Below are 15,537 nucleotides of genomic sequence, written 5' to 3' on the forward strand. Positions count from 1 at the left end.
CATTTTTCCTGAATAGCCTTTCCTCTGATGCCACTTTTGTCCACATTGCCATGACTTAGAACCAGCTTTTCCATGAAGGGTCTAGGGTTCCCCATGGCAGGAATAGGCTTATGCACTGTATGTGGTTCAGTGGAGAGACAGTTGGAATTGGAGTCAGAGTCTCTGGGTTTGAATCTTGGATCTTCCACTTACTACCTTTATCACTTTAAGCAAGTTACTAACCCTCTTTGAACCTCTTTAAACCTCACATAAAGGTAGGGTTTGAATTAACCTTGGTGTGAACTGTTGACAGCACCTCAGATTCTGGGTGACAAACTGTAGTCCTGCTGGCCTGCAACCATCAGCAGTATTGCCTTGTAGGAAGACAGTACTTTTGCAGAGTTTATGTTGAGGAAGTACTCTGTAGAAAGTGGAAAAGTTGTGATATTTTATTTTATATATTAATGAAAATATTGTTTGTAGATAGACTGTAATGAATTCATATGAAATTGAAGACCATATTAAAAAATTAAAGAAATTAATGGAAAAATAACTAAATGACTTTTATTATGTATACGCAGGTCTCCTGGACAATGTAACAGTCCTTATTGGAATTGCTTATGAAGGAAAAGCAATAGCAGGAGTTATTAACCAGCCTTACTACAACTATCAGGTATAATATGTTCATGCAGAGGGACTTCATTTGTTTCGTAGCTGCTTTTGTAAATTTCAGTTATGGGCATGAAAAGGAACCATTTGAGACTGTCTAGTCCAACCTTTGTCCTTGATGCTCTTCTTTTTAACACTTTCATTAATGACTTGGATGAAAAAATTGATGACTGAGTATCTAATAGCAGGAATTTGGGAAGGATTTGCTAATACACCGATGACAGCTGTTGTCTCTCATTAGATACATATTCCTGAGGACAGAAATGGTTTTTTTTACCTTTCTTTGTATCTCCGGTGCTTAGCACAGTGTCTGGCCCATAGTAATCATTTAATAAATGCCCATTCACTAACTGACAGAATTATAACCTAACCCTTCTCATTGGGCTGCAACAATGGACCAATTATAATGAAATATTCTATATAAATTCATGTTTATTCAAGTAGAGAATGTGAGACATGTAACTAGAAAGCCGTTCTTAATGAAAAAAAGATCCTGGGAGATTTTATTCATTCACAGCCTTAGTCACTTATTTACTCAGCCCCGTGATGTGCTAACCAAAAGTTAGTGCCATCTTTGAGATATCTTAGTAGAGGGATAGGGTCCACAAGTAGCTTGAGAAGTAGCTTGAGAGCCTCAGTGTACTCTACCCTGGTCAGAACACATCTGTAATACTATCTTCAGTTTGGGTACCACATTTGAGGAGCAACATTGGCCAACAGAAGTACCAGAAAGCTTAAAAGTCTTAGTGTCATTTTAAGCTATTAAAGCCTAACGTTGGTAAAGCTTAAAACTGTACTAAGACTTTTGGGCCACATAGTATATACAGAGGAGGGTTTATAAGACAATGATATGATTCAGTATTTCAAACTCAGTTCTCCAGCTTTGCAGTGAAGGAAAGGAGGTGAATTTTCTTAACTTTTGGTTAGGTCCATCTTGGTCATTATCATCATCCATTGTTCAGTTTGGAGTGTTTATTGCTGGTTTTTTTTTTTCCCATTTACATTGTAGTTATTTTGTATATCATTTTCCTGATTTTTCTTTGCATCGGTTCATATATTGTTTCCATACTTCTCTGTATTTATCATATTCATTGTTTCTTACAGCACAATAATGACACAATTTGTTTAGTTATTTCCCAGTCAATTAGCATCTGCTTTGTTTCTAGTTCTTTATTACTATTTTTAAAAAGTGCTATTATAAATGTTTTAGTATATATGAGAATTCTCTCTTTGACCTCCTTGGGGGGCATGTGTGTATGTGTGTACACACACACACATATATAAACGTCTATACGTATGTATGTATATGTATATAACAGTGGAATTAGAGTAACTTTGTTAATCTGGACACCTCTCTCTTGAGCTAGGAATGTGATATAGAAGTGATATGTTAGGATCAAGGAATAATGTGAGTAATTTTCTTTTGAGTAATATTTAATAACCATTGTTAGATTGTCATTTGCTTTGTTTGTTATTCTGTTATTATTCTTATCATTTTGGAAGAAAACAACACAGTACTGTGGAAAGAGTTCTGGATTTAGGTAGATATGGGTTCAAATCCCACCTCCAACACATTAAATGTCCAATCAAGGGCTAGTTGCCTGATCTCTGGCCTCAGTTTTTTCATCTGTGATACCTAGAGTACCCACCTCACAGAGTTACTGTGAGGATCAAATGAGATAATATAGATAAAGGACTTTGCAAAACTTTCAGTGTTGTGTCACCTATAGTAATAATAATGATCTTTTTACAAAGACTAGAAGGAGAAAGCCAAATTTTGTTTCCATTATTCAGTAATTCCAGAGTTGAAGTACAGTATTCTAAAACTGTCCATTTCAAATGAAGGAATTGAGAGAAAAGAACCCTGCTAAGACTGAAGGGGAAAACATGTAACCAGGAACTCATCATCTTTAATATGTTTAACTTGGAGTAGATATATCCCCCTTTCAAAAAGCACATCTTTTCGGGTGGCTAGGAGGCACAGTGAATAGAGCACCAGCCCTGGAATCAGGAGGACCTGAGTTCAAATCCGGACTCAGACACTTAACACAAAAACTAGCCATGTGACTTTGGCCAAGTCACTTAACCCCAACTGCCTTCCAAAAAGCAAAAAAAAATCACATCTTTTATTTTACCATACCATTTTAACACTTTTTGAAAAATTGCAGGATATTTGTTCCTTAGTGCCTTTAGTGATTGATTTTTATTTCTTATCAGTAGAATTATATATTTCTTGGAATTATCACAGCAAAGTGCCAGGTCAAATTGGGATACATTCAAGATCACATTGTAAAAATCTAAAAATAAATCATTACAGAAAGGGGTATTTTAGTCAGAAATAAAACTATGTGTGTGTATATATGTGTATGTGTGTGTGTGTGTGTATATATGTGTATGTGTGTGTGTGTGTGTACACGTCCATTCAGCTGTAAATATCCAAGTGATTTAAAGTTATTAATTTTTATCATATCGCTTGAAAAGGTTAGGGAAATGAGTCTTTACCCACAGAGCAATGAAAAGAAGTTAAGGGAATATAATAGTGAGGAAAAAGTGAAAAATAAAACTGGAATTTTAGCTCTTACTAACAGAACAGGAACGACTTAAGTTTTTAGCATTGTTACTAGGTGGTGACAATTATTAAAAGAATTTAATTTTTTCTCTCCCTTTGTTCTTGACTTTGGGTAAGTCTCAGTCTATCTGAATCTCAAGTTTTCTCATCTGCAAAATGTGAGCAGTGACTAAATTACCAGTAAGGTCCCTCCCTACTCTAAAACCTATAATCCTGTGATTTTCTTCTGCTTGTACCTTCAAGTCTGTCTCAGTGACCTGAAGTAGTACCACTTCGGTTCAACTACAACTACTACTTACTTTATGGTAGCACTCAGGAATGGGGAGGTGGGTGAGTGCTTAGAAGAAATGTAAGTGAGTATCAGATACATAAATGTATAATAAAACATTTATGGAAAGTGAAGCCCCATAGTGAATGTGCCTTTGTGTATGTGGCTCTATATTAACCTCTTTGTATCTCAATTTCTCCTAAAAAATAAGAATACCATCTTTGTCCTTTACATGAATAATTTTGAGATAAGTGAGATAAAATTACATAAAGCACTTTAAACTCTTTGAAATCAATTAGTAAAGCAGTCAATTAATATTTATTAAGCACCTGCTATGTACTAGACACTGGGGATACAAAAAGAGGCAAAAGACAGTCCTAGCTCCTTCTAGGAGTTCACAATCTAATTTGGAGCTTACATTCTAATGAAAGAAAGATTCAAGTCCAAGGTTATTTAATCTTTATCTTTTTACCCTACAAGGTTAGGGAATAAAATTTTAGCCTCAACCCATCTTCCTGACACCCTTTCATTGACAATTTATTCAGCCACAACTGTTGTCCTGCATAATGACCATGATATTGAATATCACTTGAGTGATCCTGGTGGTGCCAAGAATAATCATATCTTTCCTATCCAATGCATTACAAACCATATTATTTCACAAAATAATAGAATAATTCATGTTATCTAAAAGCTATAATAATTCTGTGTCAATGCTATATTTTTTACATATAATTATAATAACATGACTAAAATAAAACATTACACCTTTAGCTGACTTTTTGCTATTGAAGTATTACATATTATTGTTTCATTGATTCGTTTAGGCAGGAGCAGATGCTGTGCTTGGGAGGACAATCTGGGGAGTTTTAGGTTTGGGTGCCTTTGGGTTTCAGCTGAATGAAGTGCCTGATGGGAAACATATAATTACCACAACTCGTTCTCATTCCAACAAGTTGGTAAATGATTGCATTTCTGCTATGAATCCTGATAATGTTCTCAGAGTGGGAGGAGCAGGAAATAAGGTAATACATTTTTATATTTGTCAGAAATAAAAGATTAAGGGGAGTTAGAAAGCATTGAATTTATTATCATTTTGCTCTTCAACTTCTTATCACACAGAATTAGTCATTTGATGATGTTCAGACTTGTTCATTTGGTATAAATTAGTATTAATTGTATGGAAAGAGAATGGTAATAATAAAATGATGCCTTGAAAGTTGACTTTAAAATATAAAACCAGTTCTATATCTAGTTTTTTAATTCTAAATTCAAACCTACTAAAATTTTTGATTTATTGTTTTTTTTTCCTTGAACTGTTTTTCTGAGGTAATCATTTGCCCATATTAGAAATAACCCTTCTTCCATGTGACCTTGTGCGAGTCGCTTAATCCCAATGGCCCTCCAAAAAGCAAAAAGAAAGAAAGAAATAACTCTTCCAAAAAGTAGATAAAGTGGCCTAGGCATCCCACCATTTGTTGTTAAAGAAAGCTAATAGCAAATTTTTAAGGTGGTTGTGGGAATCTTTATTGTTGCCTAATTTTAAATTAAAATTAACCTTTGAACATGTATGATCCTGAAAGGAGTAATTGTTGAGGAGTTCAATAACATTTTTCTCATATTTACATGGCTCTTCACATGACTGTCTGAACATATTGAAACTTATTTTACTTTTTAACAGTCATCAAACTATCTAGTGACTTTCTTAAGGTCCTGTAACCTTCTATGCCCATAGGAGGCATTATCCTCATGTGATCCTTATGCAATTAAATTGGCTATATTTATTGTTTTAGGTGAATAGATCTATGTGCCTAGAGCCTATAACTTTAAAAAAAAATCCTTACAGATCATTCAGCTGATTGAAGGCAAGGCATCTGCTTATGTATTTGCCAGTCCTGGCTGTAAGAAGTGGGATACTTGTGCTCCAGAAGTTATTTTACAAGCTGTAGGAGGTGAGTAAGCAAATTTGGAGACTTTTTGGTTGAGGTAGAGGTATTTTAAGATTGTGATATACTGTAGTATCAATAACATAACATGCATTTTATTACTAACCTTTGTTTTTTCATAATCTTCATTTCCCATTGTATCCTGATTCCTACCCTGTCCCAGAGATCCATCCTATAGAATAAATGACTTTAGAAAGAGAAAGAAAAAAAAGTTCAGCAAAAGTAATAGCATATCAAAAAAGTCTGATGTTCTATATAGTATTTTAAACCCAAGATTACCCAGATATTTAAAGAAGCAGAAGAAGGTACCTTTTCATTCTTGTCCTTAGGGCCAAACTTGGTAATTATAATTTCTTTTCAATTTCAGTTGTTACAAAACATTCATTATTTCTATCAAGATGGAAGTACTACTTCATATAACATATCCATTTTTATTTAAACATCAGTTGAAAAAATATTCATCACTATACCTTGTATTTTAGGCACAAGTCTGCCAAAAATGGTTTTATTTAATTTTAACATTATTTTACATCCAAGTCATTTCTATCTTGGAGAAAGACAGTTCCAAATTAGCATAGTTCCCCATGCCTTCCAATAGGACTCTCTGCCCCAGGATCTGAGGTAACATTTATGGAAATCTTGAATTTAGAAAGATATTTTAAAACATAGTTTGGGGTTAACATTCCAAAACAAACTCACTACTCACTTCTTTTGTTGACCACTAATTTGAAATGTTCTCCAGAAATTTTTTTAAAAGGGTTAAGCTTCCTGAGCTCAAGATTGCCCTTAGAGAGGTCAGCTAGTTTCAGAAGGTGGGGACACAATGATCTTAACAAAACAAGGAGTATGAGGCTGAGCTAAGATGGCAGAGTGAACGCCGGGACTCACCAGAGCTCTCCCCCAAGCCCCTCCAAATATATATAAAAAAATGACTCAACAAATTCTAGAGCAGCATAACCCACAAAAAGACAGAGTGAAATAAATTTCCAGCTCAAGACAACCTGGAAGGTCAACAGGAAAGATCTGTTGCACCAGACTGAGAGAGGAGCACAGTCCAATGCAGACCATGGCTGCACAGACTGGGCCCCAACAAACCTAGAGCAGGCCTTGGGACTGAATCACTGGCAGCTGTGGTGGTTTCCAGACTTCTCAACCCACAAACATCAAAGACAACTTAGAAGGTCAGTAGGAAAGGTCTGTGAGACCTGAGTGAGAGAGGGACACAGTTCAGCCCTGGCCCCAACAAACTAGGAGTAAACCTTGGGAGTGACTGAATCAGTGGTGACAGTAGCAGCAGTGGTGGCAGCTGCTTCCAGAGCTCTCAGCCCACAGATAAGAAGGAGATTGAACAACTGGTCACAAGATTACAGCGGTCTTTTTGCTGACAATAAGGCAGGACTCTGTTGCTTTACCCATAATTGGATCTGGGTCATAGTCCTGGGTGGCAGTCCTGTGACAAGGAAGAGCACTGGCATAGCAGAGCTTGTGGCACCAGTGGAGAGGGAACCTTCCTCACAATTCCAGGGCAGAAAAGAGTGCTTGTGGTCACTCACAGACCAGAGAATAGGTAAGGAGAGGAGTAAACACCTCTCCTTGGATCATACATACCACCTGGGAAGAACTAGAAGTATCTTTGAAAACCCTGAAGCTTGAAATAGTAAATGCCCTCCACACTGGAAGCAGAGCCCTACCTTAACAAATAGTTAAAAAGTCAATAGACTGGGAAAATTAGCAAACAGCGGAAAAGTCCTCAGACTTACTTTGGTGATAAGGAAGATCAAAACATATATTCAAAAGAAGACAACAAAGTCAAAGCTCCTACTTCTAAAGCCTCCAAGAAAAATGTGAATAGGTCTCAGGCCATGAAAGAGCTCAAAAAAGATTTTGAAAATCAAGAGAAGTAGAGGAAAATTTGGGAAGAGAAATGAAAGTGATGAAAGAAAATCATGAAAAATGAGTCAGCAGCTTGGTAAAAAAATTACTGAAGAAAATAACACCTTAAAAAAATAGACTAGACCAAATGGCAAAAGAGGTCCAAAAAGCCAACGAGGAGAAGAATACCTTAAAAAGCAAAATTGGCCAAATGGAAAAGGAGGTCTAAAAGCTCACTGAAGAAAATAATTCCTTAAAAATTAGAATGGACCAAATGGAAGCCAATGACTGTGAGAAGTCAAGAAATTATAAAACAGAACCAAAAGAATGAAAAAATAGAAGACAGTATGAAATATCTCATTTGGCATAGATCCAATTAAGAATTATTGGACTACCTGAAGGCCATGATCAAAAAAAGAGCCTAGGTATCATCTTTCAAGAAATTATAAAGGAAAACTGCCTTGATATTCCAGAACCAGAGGGTAAAATAGAAATTGAAAGTATCCATCAATCACCTAAAAAGATCCCAAAATGAAAACTTCCAGGAATATTATAGCCAAATTCTAGAGTTCCTGGTCAAAGAGAAAATATTGCAAGCAACCAGAAAGAAACAATTCAAGTATTGTGGAACCACACTGAGGATAAAACAAGATTTAGTAGCTTCTACATTAAGGGATCAGAGAGCTTGGAATATGATATTCCAGACGTGGAAGAAGCTAGTATTACAACCAAGAATCACCTACCTAGCAAAACTGAGTGTAATCCATTAGGGGAAAAATAGATATTCAGTGAGATTAGAGGACTTTCAAGTGTTCTTGATAAAAAGAACAGAGCTAAATAGAAAATTTGACTTTCAAAAGAAGACTCAAAAGAAGCATGGAAAAGCAAAAAAGTAAAGAGAAATCATAAGGGACATTCCTACATGGGAAAATTATATTTGTAACTCATGAGACCTTTCTCAGTATTAGGGTAGTTGGAGGGAATATATATAGACAGAGGGCACAGGGTGAGTTGAATATGAAGAGATGATATCTAAAAAATAAAATTAAGGGATAAGAAAGAGAGGAATTTACTGGGAGAAGGAGAAAAGGAGAGGTAGCATGGGATAAATTATCTCACATAAAAGAGGCAAAAAAAAAAGCTTTTACAGTGGAGGGGAAGAGAGAAGTGGAAAGGGAATGAGTTTAACCTTACTCTCATTGGAGTTGGCTCAAGGAAGAAATAATATACACACTCAATTTGGTATGGAAATCTATCTTACCCTACAAAAAAGTAGTGGAGAAGGTGATAAGTACTGGGGGATGGAGAGGGCAGATTAGGGGAGGGAACATTCAGAAGCAAACACTTTTGAGGAGGGACAGGGTGAAGGGAGAGAATAGAATAAATGTAGGGCGGGATAGAATGGAGGGAAATATAGTTAGTCTTGCACAACATGACTATTATGGAAGTGTTTTGCATGACTACACATATATAACCTATGTCAAATTCCTTGCCCTCTCAGTAATGGTGGTTGGGGAGGGAGGAAGGGTGAGAATTTAGAATTCAAAATTTTAAAAATTAATGTTAAAAATTGTTTTTACATGTAACTGGGGAAAAATTAAATAATAAATACAAAAAACTCAGTTAACAACTTTAGCAAAGTTGCAGGATGTAAAATAAACTCACATAAATCATCAAAAAAAGAATACTTTTTGTTAAAGGGTTGGCTTCTATTCTTAATCCTTTTCCTTCAAAAAAGCTTTTTTTGTCCACTTTTCTAAGGGATGGTGGGGAAGGATGTCTGGGAAAAACTCTTAGACCAGAAAAATTACTATTTCTTTTTTTTTTTTTTAAAGCAATCAGGGTTAAGTAACTTGCTCAAGGTTACACGGCCAGTTATTTCTGGGTGTGGTGCTAAGTGTCTGAGCCCAGATTTGATCCCCAGGTCATCCCGACACTAGAGCCGGTGCTCTTACTCACTGTGCTACCAATGCTGAGCCACCTGGCCACCCCTAAGCAATTGGCGTTAAGTAACTTGCTCAAGGTTACACGGCCAGGTGTTTCTGGGTGGGTGCTAAATGTCTGAGCCCGGGATTCGCTCCTCAGGTCATCCTGACACTGGATACTTGCAGTGCTACCTGGCCGCCCCTAAAATTACTATTTCTTAATATTTTTCATTTTACTAAAAAAGTTTTTTTTTAATATATTCTTCATGACACTGTAATATAGCCTCTTTTTGGATGATTATATGCAAACAGAATTTTCAATTTAGATTTTCCTATTTCTCAAAAATGTATTTTAGCTAACCTGTGAATAAAAGTCTTTCTGACAAGTTACTTATCATTGTCATCAGTCAATTAATCAGCAAGCATTTATTTATCTTTGCTTTTTTGGAGGGGGGAAGGCAGGGCAGTTGGGGTTAAGTGACTTGCTCAAGGTCACACAGCTAGTACGTGTTAAGTGTCTGAGTCCAGATTTGAACTCAGGTCCTCCTGACTCCAGGGCCAGTGCTTTATTCACTGTGTAACCTAGCCTCCCTTTAGCAATCATTTATTAAGCTCCAGTTATATGCTAAATGCTGTTCTAGATTCTGGGCCTTCAAAGAAAAAAAATGATACCAAGCTTATATTCTTTTTCATTTTCCAACTTTAAAGTTCCATGATTATTTTTATTGGTATTTTTTCCTCAGTTACACATAAAATCTCTCCCCTCCTTTCTCTCCACCCCATCTTGTTGAAAAGGCAAGCAATTTGATACAGATTAATACATGTGTAGTCATGCAAAACACTTCCATAGTTATATTCTGAAAGTAAAGATGTATGCTTCAGTTTATTTAGATACCATCAGTTCTTTCTCTATGGATAGATAACTGTTTTCATCATAAGTCCTTCAGAGTTGTCTTGGATCATTATATTGCTAAAAACAGCTAAGTCTTTCACAACTGATCATCTTAAAATATTGCCATTACTTTGTACAAGTATTATTTCACTTTGCTTCAGTTCATGCAAATATCTCCAGCATATTGTTAGGAGCATCCTACTCGTTATTTCCCATAGCACATTTCCTGTAGCTCAACATTTCCCATAGAACATCATAATCATATAAGCATAAATTGTTCAACTGTTCCTCAATTGACGGGCATCCCCCAATTTCAATCCTTTGCCCTTAGAAAAGAGCTGTACATATAGGTGCTTTTCCCTTTTTTTAAAATCTCTTTTGGGATAAAGATCTAGTAGTGGTATTGCTAGGTCAAAGGAGATGCATGGTTTTGTAGCCCTTTGGGCATAGTTCCAGATTGCTTTTACAGAATGATTGAATCAGTTCACAACTCCACTAACAGTGCATTAATGCCCCATTTTTTCCCACAGCCCCTCAACTATTTTATCATTTTCCTTTTCTGTTCTATTAGCCAATCTAGTAGGTATGAGGTGGTACCTCAAAATTGTTAATTTGCACTTCTCCAGTCAGTAGTGAATTAGAACATTTTTTCATATGGCTATAGATAGCTTTAATTACTGCATCTGAAAACTTCATGTCTTTTGATCATTTATCAACTGGGGAATGACTTATTTTTATAAATTTGATTCAGTTCAATATATGTTTGAGAAATGAGGCATTTATCAGAGAAACTTGCTTCAAAAAAAATTTTTTTTTTCAGTTACTATTGCTAACTGTATTTCCCTCCATCCAATTTCTTTCTGACCAGTTTTTCCCTTAACTGTCTGTGAGCTGAGAGCTTTGGAACCCACTGCTGTGGATTTAGTGGCTCTTGAGGTCTGCTCCTGGTTTGCTGGGGCTGGGGTCGGGGCTATGCTGGTGTGGCCTGTGCTAGACTGTACTCCACTCTCACCCAGGTGTGACAGACCTTTCCTGCTGACCACTTAGGTTGTCTTTGGCATCTTTGAGCTGAGAGGTCTGGAAACCACCACTTCTGCCACTGATTCAGTCACCCCATGCCTGTTCCTGATTTTCTGGGGCTGGGGCTGTGCTGGGGTTCAGTCTGCAATGGTGCAGCCTATGCTGGCTCTGCTACTCTTTCACCCTGCTGCAGCTGACCTTTCCTGCTGATGTTCTAAGTTGTCTTAAGCTGGAAAATTGTTTCACTTATCTTTTTGTGGGTTCTGCCACTCTAGAAATTTGTTTAGAGTCATTATTTAAAGGTATTTGGAGGAGTTTGGGGTGAAGCTCAGGTGAGTCCCTGCCTTTACTCCACCATCTGGTTTCTACTTCCCCAGAGCTTATATTCTGAAATAATATTGATTGAGCCACATATGGACTTCACACTTGCACTGTGCTGTGTGCAGCATGGCCTAAATTTAGAGGGAAGCTCTCCACCTCATCTAAAAGAATATGGGAATAAAAGGTACATGAAAGAAAAAAATGGATTAAAAAAAGAAAAAATTAGCAAAATCAGAAAGTCAAAGAAAGGTAATATGAAGCAGGAAGAATGAAGAACAGAGTGGTGATTAAAGTTATATTACAGAGATGAGTTATATGTAGGGATATGAATTCTATGATATAAACGTGGATTAGACTTTGGGGAGATTTTTTTAAATGAGTGAAGAAAATATATGGATAAATGCCTTCTTTGTACTGCCAATTTAAGAATGATTGAGAAATGAATAATTGAAAATGGTTGGTGTGGGTTTAAAATAACTTCCAGGAAAACAAACCACATAAACACCCAATAAGAGCCCAAGGTGCAATGAGTGAGCAGATGTTTGAAATGTCATTTTTTAAAAATGAAAATCAAGTTTTCTTTTTTATTAGTTTTTTTAAAAGATAAAATTTTATTTACATCTTTTATTTTCACATCCCCTACATTTCCTAATGTATTCCCTCCCTTCCTCTCCTATAGAGTTGTTCCTCATAAAAAAGAATGTAAACAGTTCAACAAAATTAACCAGTATATTGAAAACTCCTGACATTATACATAATGTTTCACACTTATCATCATATGATATGTGATATATGTATGTAATATAGTGTAGTACACACATATATGTATAGTACATTATTTTATGTATACATTGTAGAAGTATTCTGCTTCATCTCTGAAATGGGGAAAAAGATGCATAAATCATTTCCACTTTTGAATATTCAACTGATCTTGTCTACTAGGATTAAAACTTCTATTCTTTTTAGAATTTGTTATCCTGGAATTTTTAAGCTCCTATTTAAATTAACCTGGTAACCACAGGCTTAAATAAACAAAATAATCCTCAGAATTCGGGTTAAGGGATTAGAGTAGATGAATTTTAAGGTCAATTTCAGCTTTAAAATTTTATGATACTTATCTTTCATTCAGTTGAAAACTAATACTTTAAGAGCTATAAATATAGCTCTTAAGTAAATTCAACTTTTCACTCTTTTGATCATATTTTTTTTTCTTTTTGTTCACCCTGTCTTTCAGCCTGGGACTGCTTCTTTAGTTTTATGTTTCTTTTTATATTATACTTAGAAATAATTGAAAACCATTTATGTAAGAGGGGAAAAAAACCACTTTTTCTAGCCTGAAATGTAAAGTCTTTTATGAGTGATCTATATTGTATTTATTTTTTACTTCCAGGCAAACTGACTGATATTCATGGAAATGCCCTTCAGTACCATAAGGAAGTAAAGCATATGAATTCTGCTGGTGTCCTTGCCACATTGAGGAATCATGATTATTATGCAAGCCGTGTTCCAGAAACTGTTAAGAAAGCACTTGTGCCATGAGGGAATATATCTGCTTACCAGTAAAAAAATGAGATTTGATATTCAAGTTAATACATTTTTTTAAATTATGAAAATAAATTTTGTTTGTATTATTATTGATTAGTGATATTGTTTATACAGTAAGAGCAACATAAATAATTAATGAATTCTGATAAATGTATAGTTTGATTTTTTTAAATATAGAATATCAACTTAAAACTGGTAAGCTAGATTCATGAAACATCCAAATTAGGATCCTTGTGATCACACTTGTTACCTGATGACTCATAACATAGTTTTGGCCTACATTCTATAGGGATAAAAATGAAAGGTTCAGTTTTTAGCCCTATTAATATACTATCAGCATTCCTGTCAAATTTCCTCATTTGATTGGGGCACAAAGCTTAGATACTATATCAATCTTATTTTGTTAAGTGGCTTTATCCTTTAAATTATTGTTTACCGTTACTTGTGTAAAATGTTGTTTTCTGTGTTGGTGAAAGCTTTATGAGAGATATGCTGTATAATAAAATTATACATTATTTAATTTTTTGTATGATTGAATTTCTTAAGTATTCTAAATAAACAGTTTCTTTGTTCTGATTTCTTTGTAAAGCTTTCAAGGATTTCAAGTCCTGTAATTTCAGTTCACTAGATATTAAGTGTATACTATGTGCAAGATACTATAATAGGTGCTAGGTATACAAAGACAAAAATGAAACAGTCCTGGTCCTTCTGGAGGTTACATTCCACTTTGTGACACAACGTATGTATAGTTAAGTATATGCAGGATAATTTGAGTAGTTCAAGAATGCTAACCACTTAAGTGAGGGGAGAGGAGAAATCAGGAGAGATTTTTTATAGGAGGTGGTATCTGAGCTGAGTCTTGAAAGAAGATTAGGATTCTAGGAAGCTAAAGAGGAGTGCCACTAGCTCCAGGCAGAACTCTGTTGCCAAAAGATGGTAGGGTAGCAATAACAAAAAAAATAGCTAGTGTTTACATAGCACTTTAAGATAAAGAGGGCTTTATTTATATCATCTCATTTAATTCTCAACGAACTGAATGCATGATGCCCCAGCTTTTTCCCAGATGAATTTGGGTGCGTTCTTGAGGGGGAAGATGATAAAATTCAAATAGGCTGGTCGAAGAAATAACAAAACTTAACTGGGCCCTTCTGCCCTGGGATGAACAATGATGGAATAATGATACACCTAGATAATGCTTTAACTGAACTACTGTCCCTGGTAACTTCATCTCCATGACCAGAGTGGTAAGTTTTCTTTTAAAAGAATCCCTAGTATCTCCTGGCCAGTGGGCGTATCCCTTAACAGGGTGTCTCCCTTTAGATGGTATCCCCCTGAAGTGGCAATTGTGGGGCTGCCTCTCAAGGAGCTCCACCCCTACTTAAGCAGGGGTCTCCCTTAAGCTGCATCTCCCTCCAGTAAGGAGCAAAGGACCCTGCTTGGTTTGTTGTGTTATCCACAATAAATACCTTTACTTGATTTGGAGACAGACTAAGTGAATTCATTAGATAGGACTCTGCCACACATACACTACACACCCCAACATTTTGGGATACCCCTGAACCTCAAATATTATTCCCATTTCTGAGATGAGGAACAGATTGAAAGAGGTATAGTCTCTTCTGTAGGTCATTCAATCAGCATTTAAGTCCTCCTGATGTGCACTGGGGATACAAAGAAATGCAGAAAGATATAATCTCTGCTCTCCAGGAGTTTACAAACTAATGGGATAAGACTGCAGGTACAAGTAAGAAGTATGGCATACTAGACATAACAGGGAAGGCGATGCCAGTAAACATTAAGCACCTACTATGTTCCAGGCACTGTGCTAAGCACTGGGGATACAAAAAGAAGCAAAAGACAGTTCCTTACCTCGAGAGTTTACAGTCTAATGGGGAAGAAAACATGCAAAGACATATATACAAGACATACTATGTGCAGATCAAAGTAAGATGCACTAGCATTGAAGAGGATGGAGAAAGGCGCTTTTTTTTTTTTTTTTTTTTTTTACAAAAGATGAGACTTTGCTGAGACTGGAAAGAATCCAGGGAAGCCAAAAGGCAGGGAAGAGGAAGGAGAAAGTTAAGGCTGTGAAAATGTTGAAATGCAGTGTCTTGTTTGAGGAAGAGCCAATGACGCTGGATCACAGAGTAGGAGTGTAGCGTGTAAGACCTGTGTAAAGGCAGGAAAGGTTTTATAAGCCAAGCAGGATTCTATAGTTGATCTTGGGAATGACAGGGATCCATTGGAACTGATTGAATGGGGAGGAGGGGGAATGGGAAGGACACAATCATACAAAAGTTAAGGAAAATAAGTTTAATGGCTGATTGGAGAATGGCCTGGAGTAGAGAGAGTGGAATCAGAGAGACCAATTTGCACTGTCATCAGGCAGTGAGTCTGCACCAGGATGGTGGTAGTGTCAGGAGAGAAGAGGGAGTGTGGGAGAGCTGTTACAAAGGTTTTGGTAATTGATTGGATCCGGCAGGGCTGGAGAAGAGTAAGGAGGGGAGGGTGACACCTCGCCCAGGTGTGGG

At 36.2% G+C, this 15,537-nt stretch overlaps 1 protein-coding gene across 3 annotated transcripts in view; it reads left to right on the forward strand.

Annotated features, from left to right (window-relative positions):
* Window positions 1-13,526, forward strand: part of BPNT1 (3'(2'), 5'-bisphosphate nucleotidase 1) — a 36,443-nt gene extending 22,917 nt beyond the window's left edge. For all 3 annotated transcript variants that reach the window (XM_069066009.1, XM_069066010.1, XM_069066012.1), the window contains exons 6-9: window positions 561-652; window positions 4,313-4,510; window positions 5,332-5,437; window positions 12,852-13,526. In XM_069066009.1, coding sequence (XP_068922110.1) covers window positions 561-652; window positions 4,313-4,510; window positions 5,332-5,437; window positions 12,852-13,000 — 545 coding nt within the window. In that variant the 3' untranslated portion in view covers window positions 13,001-13,526. The remainder of the gene's footprint in view (window positions 1-560; window positions 653-4,312; window positions 4,511-5,331; window positions 5,438-12,851) is intronic.
* The last annotated feature ends 2,011 nt before the right edge of the window (window positions 13,527-15,537 follow it).

Source organism: Petaurus breviceps, unplaced genomic scaffold (assembly GCF_028583685.1).
Source record: "Petaurus breviceps papuanus isolate PSGF00001 unplaced genomic scaffold, PetGlider_PUasm1.0 90702, whole genome shotgun sequence".
NCBI classification, from domain to species: domain Eukaryota; kingdom Metazoa; phylum Chordata; class Mammalia; order Diprotodontia; family Petauridae; genus Petaurus; species Petaurus breviceps.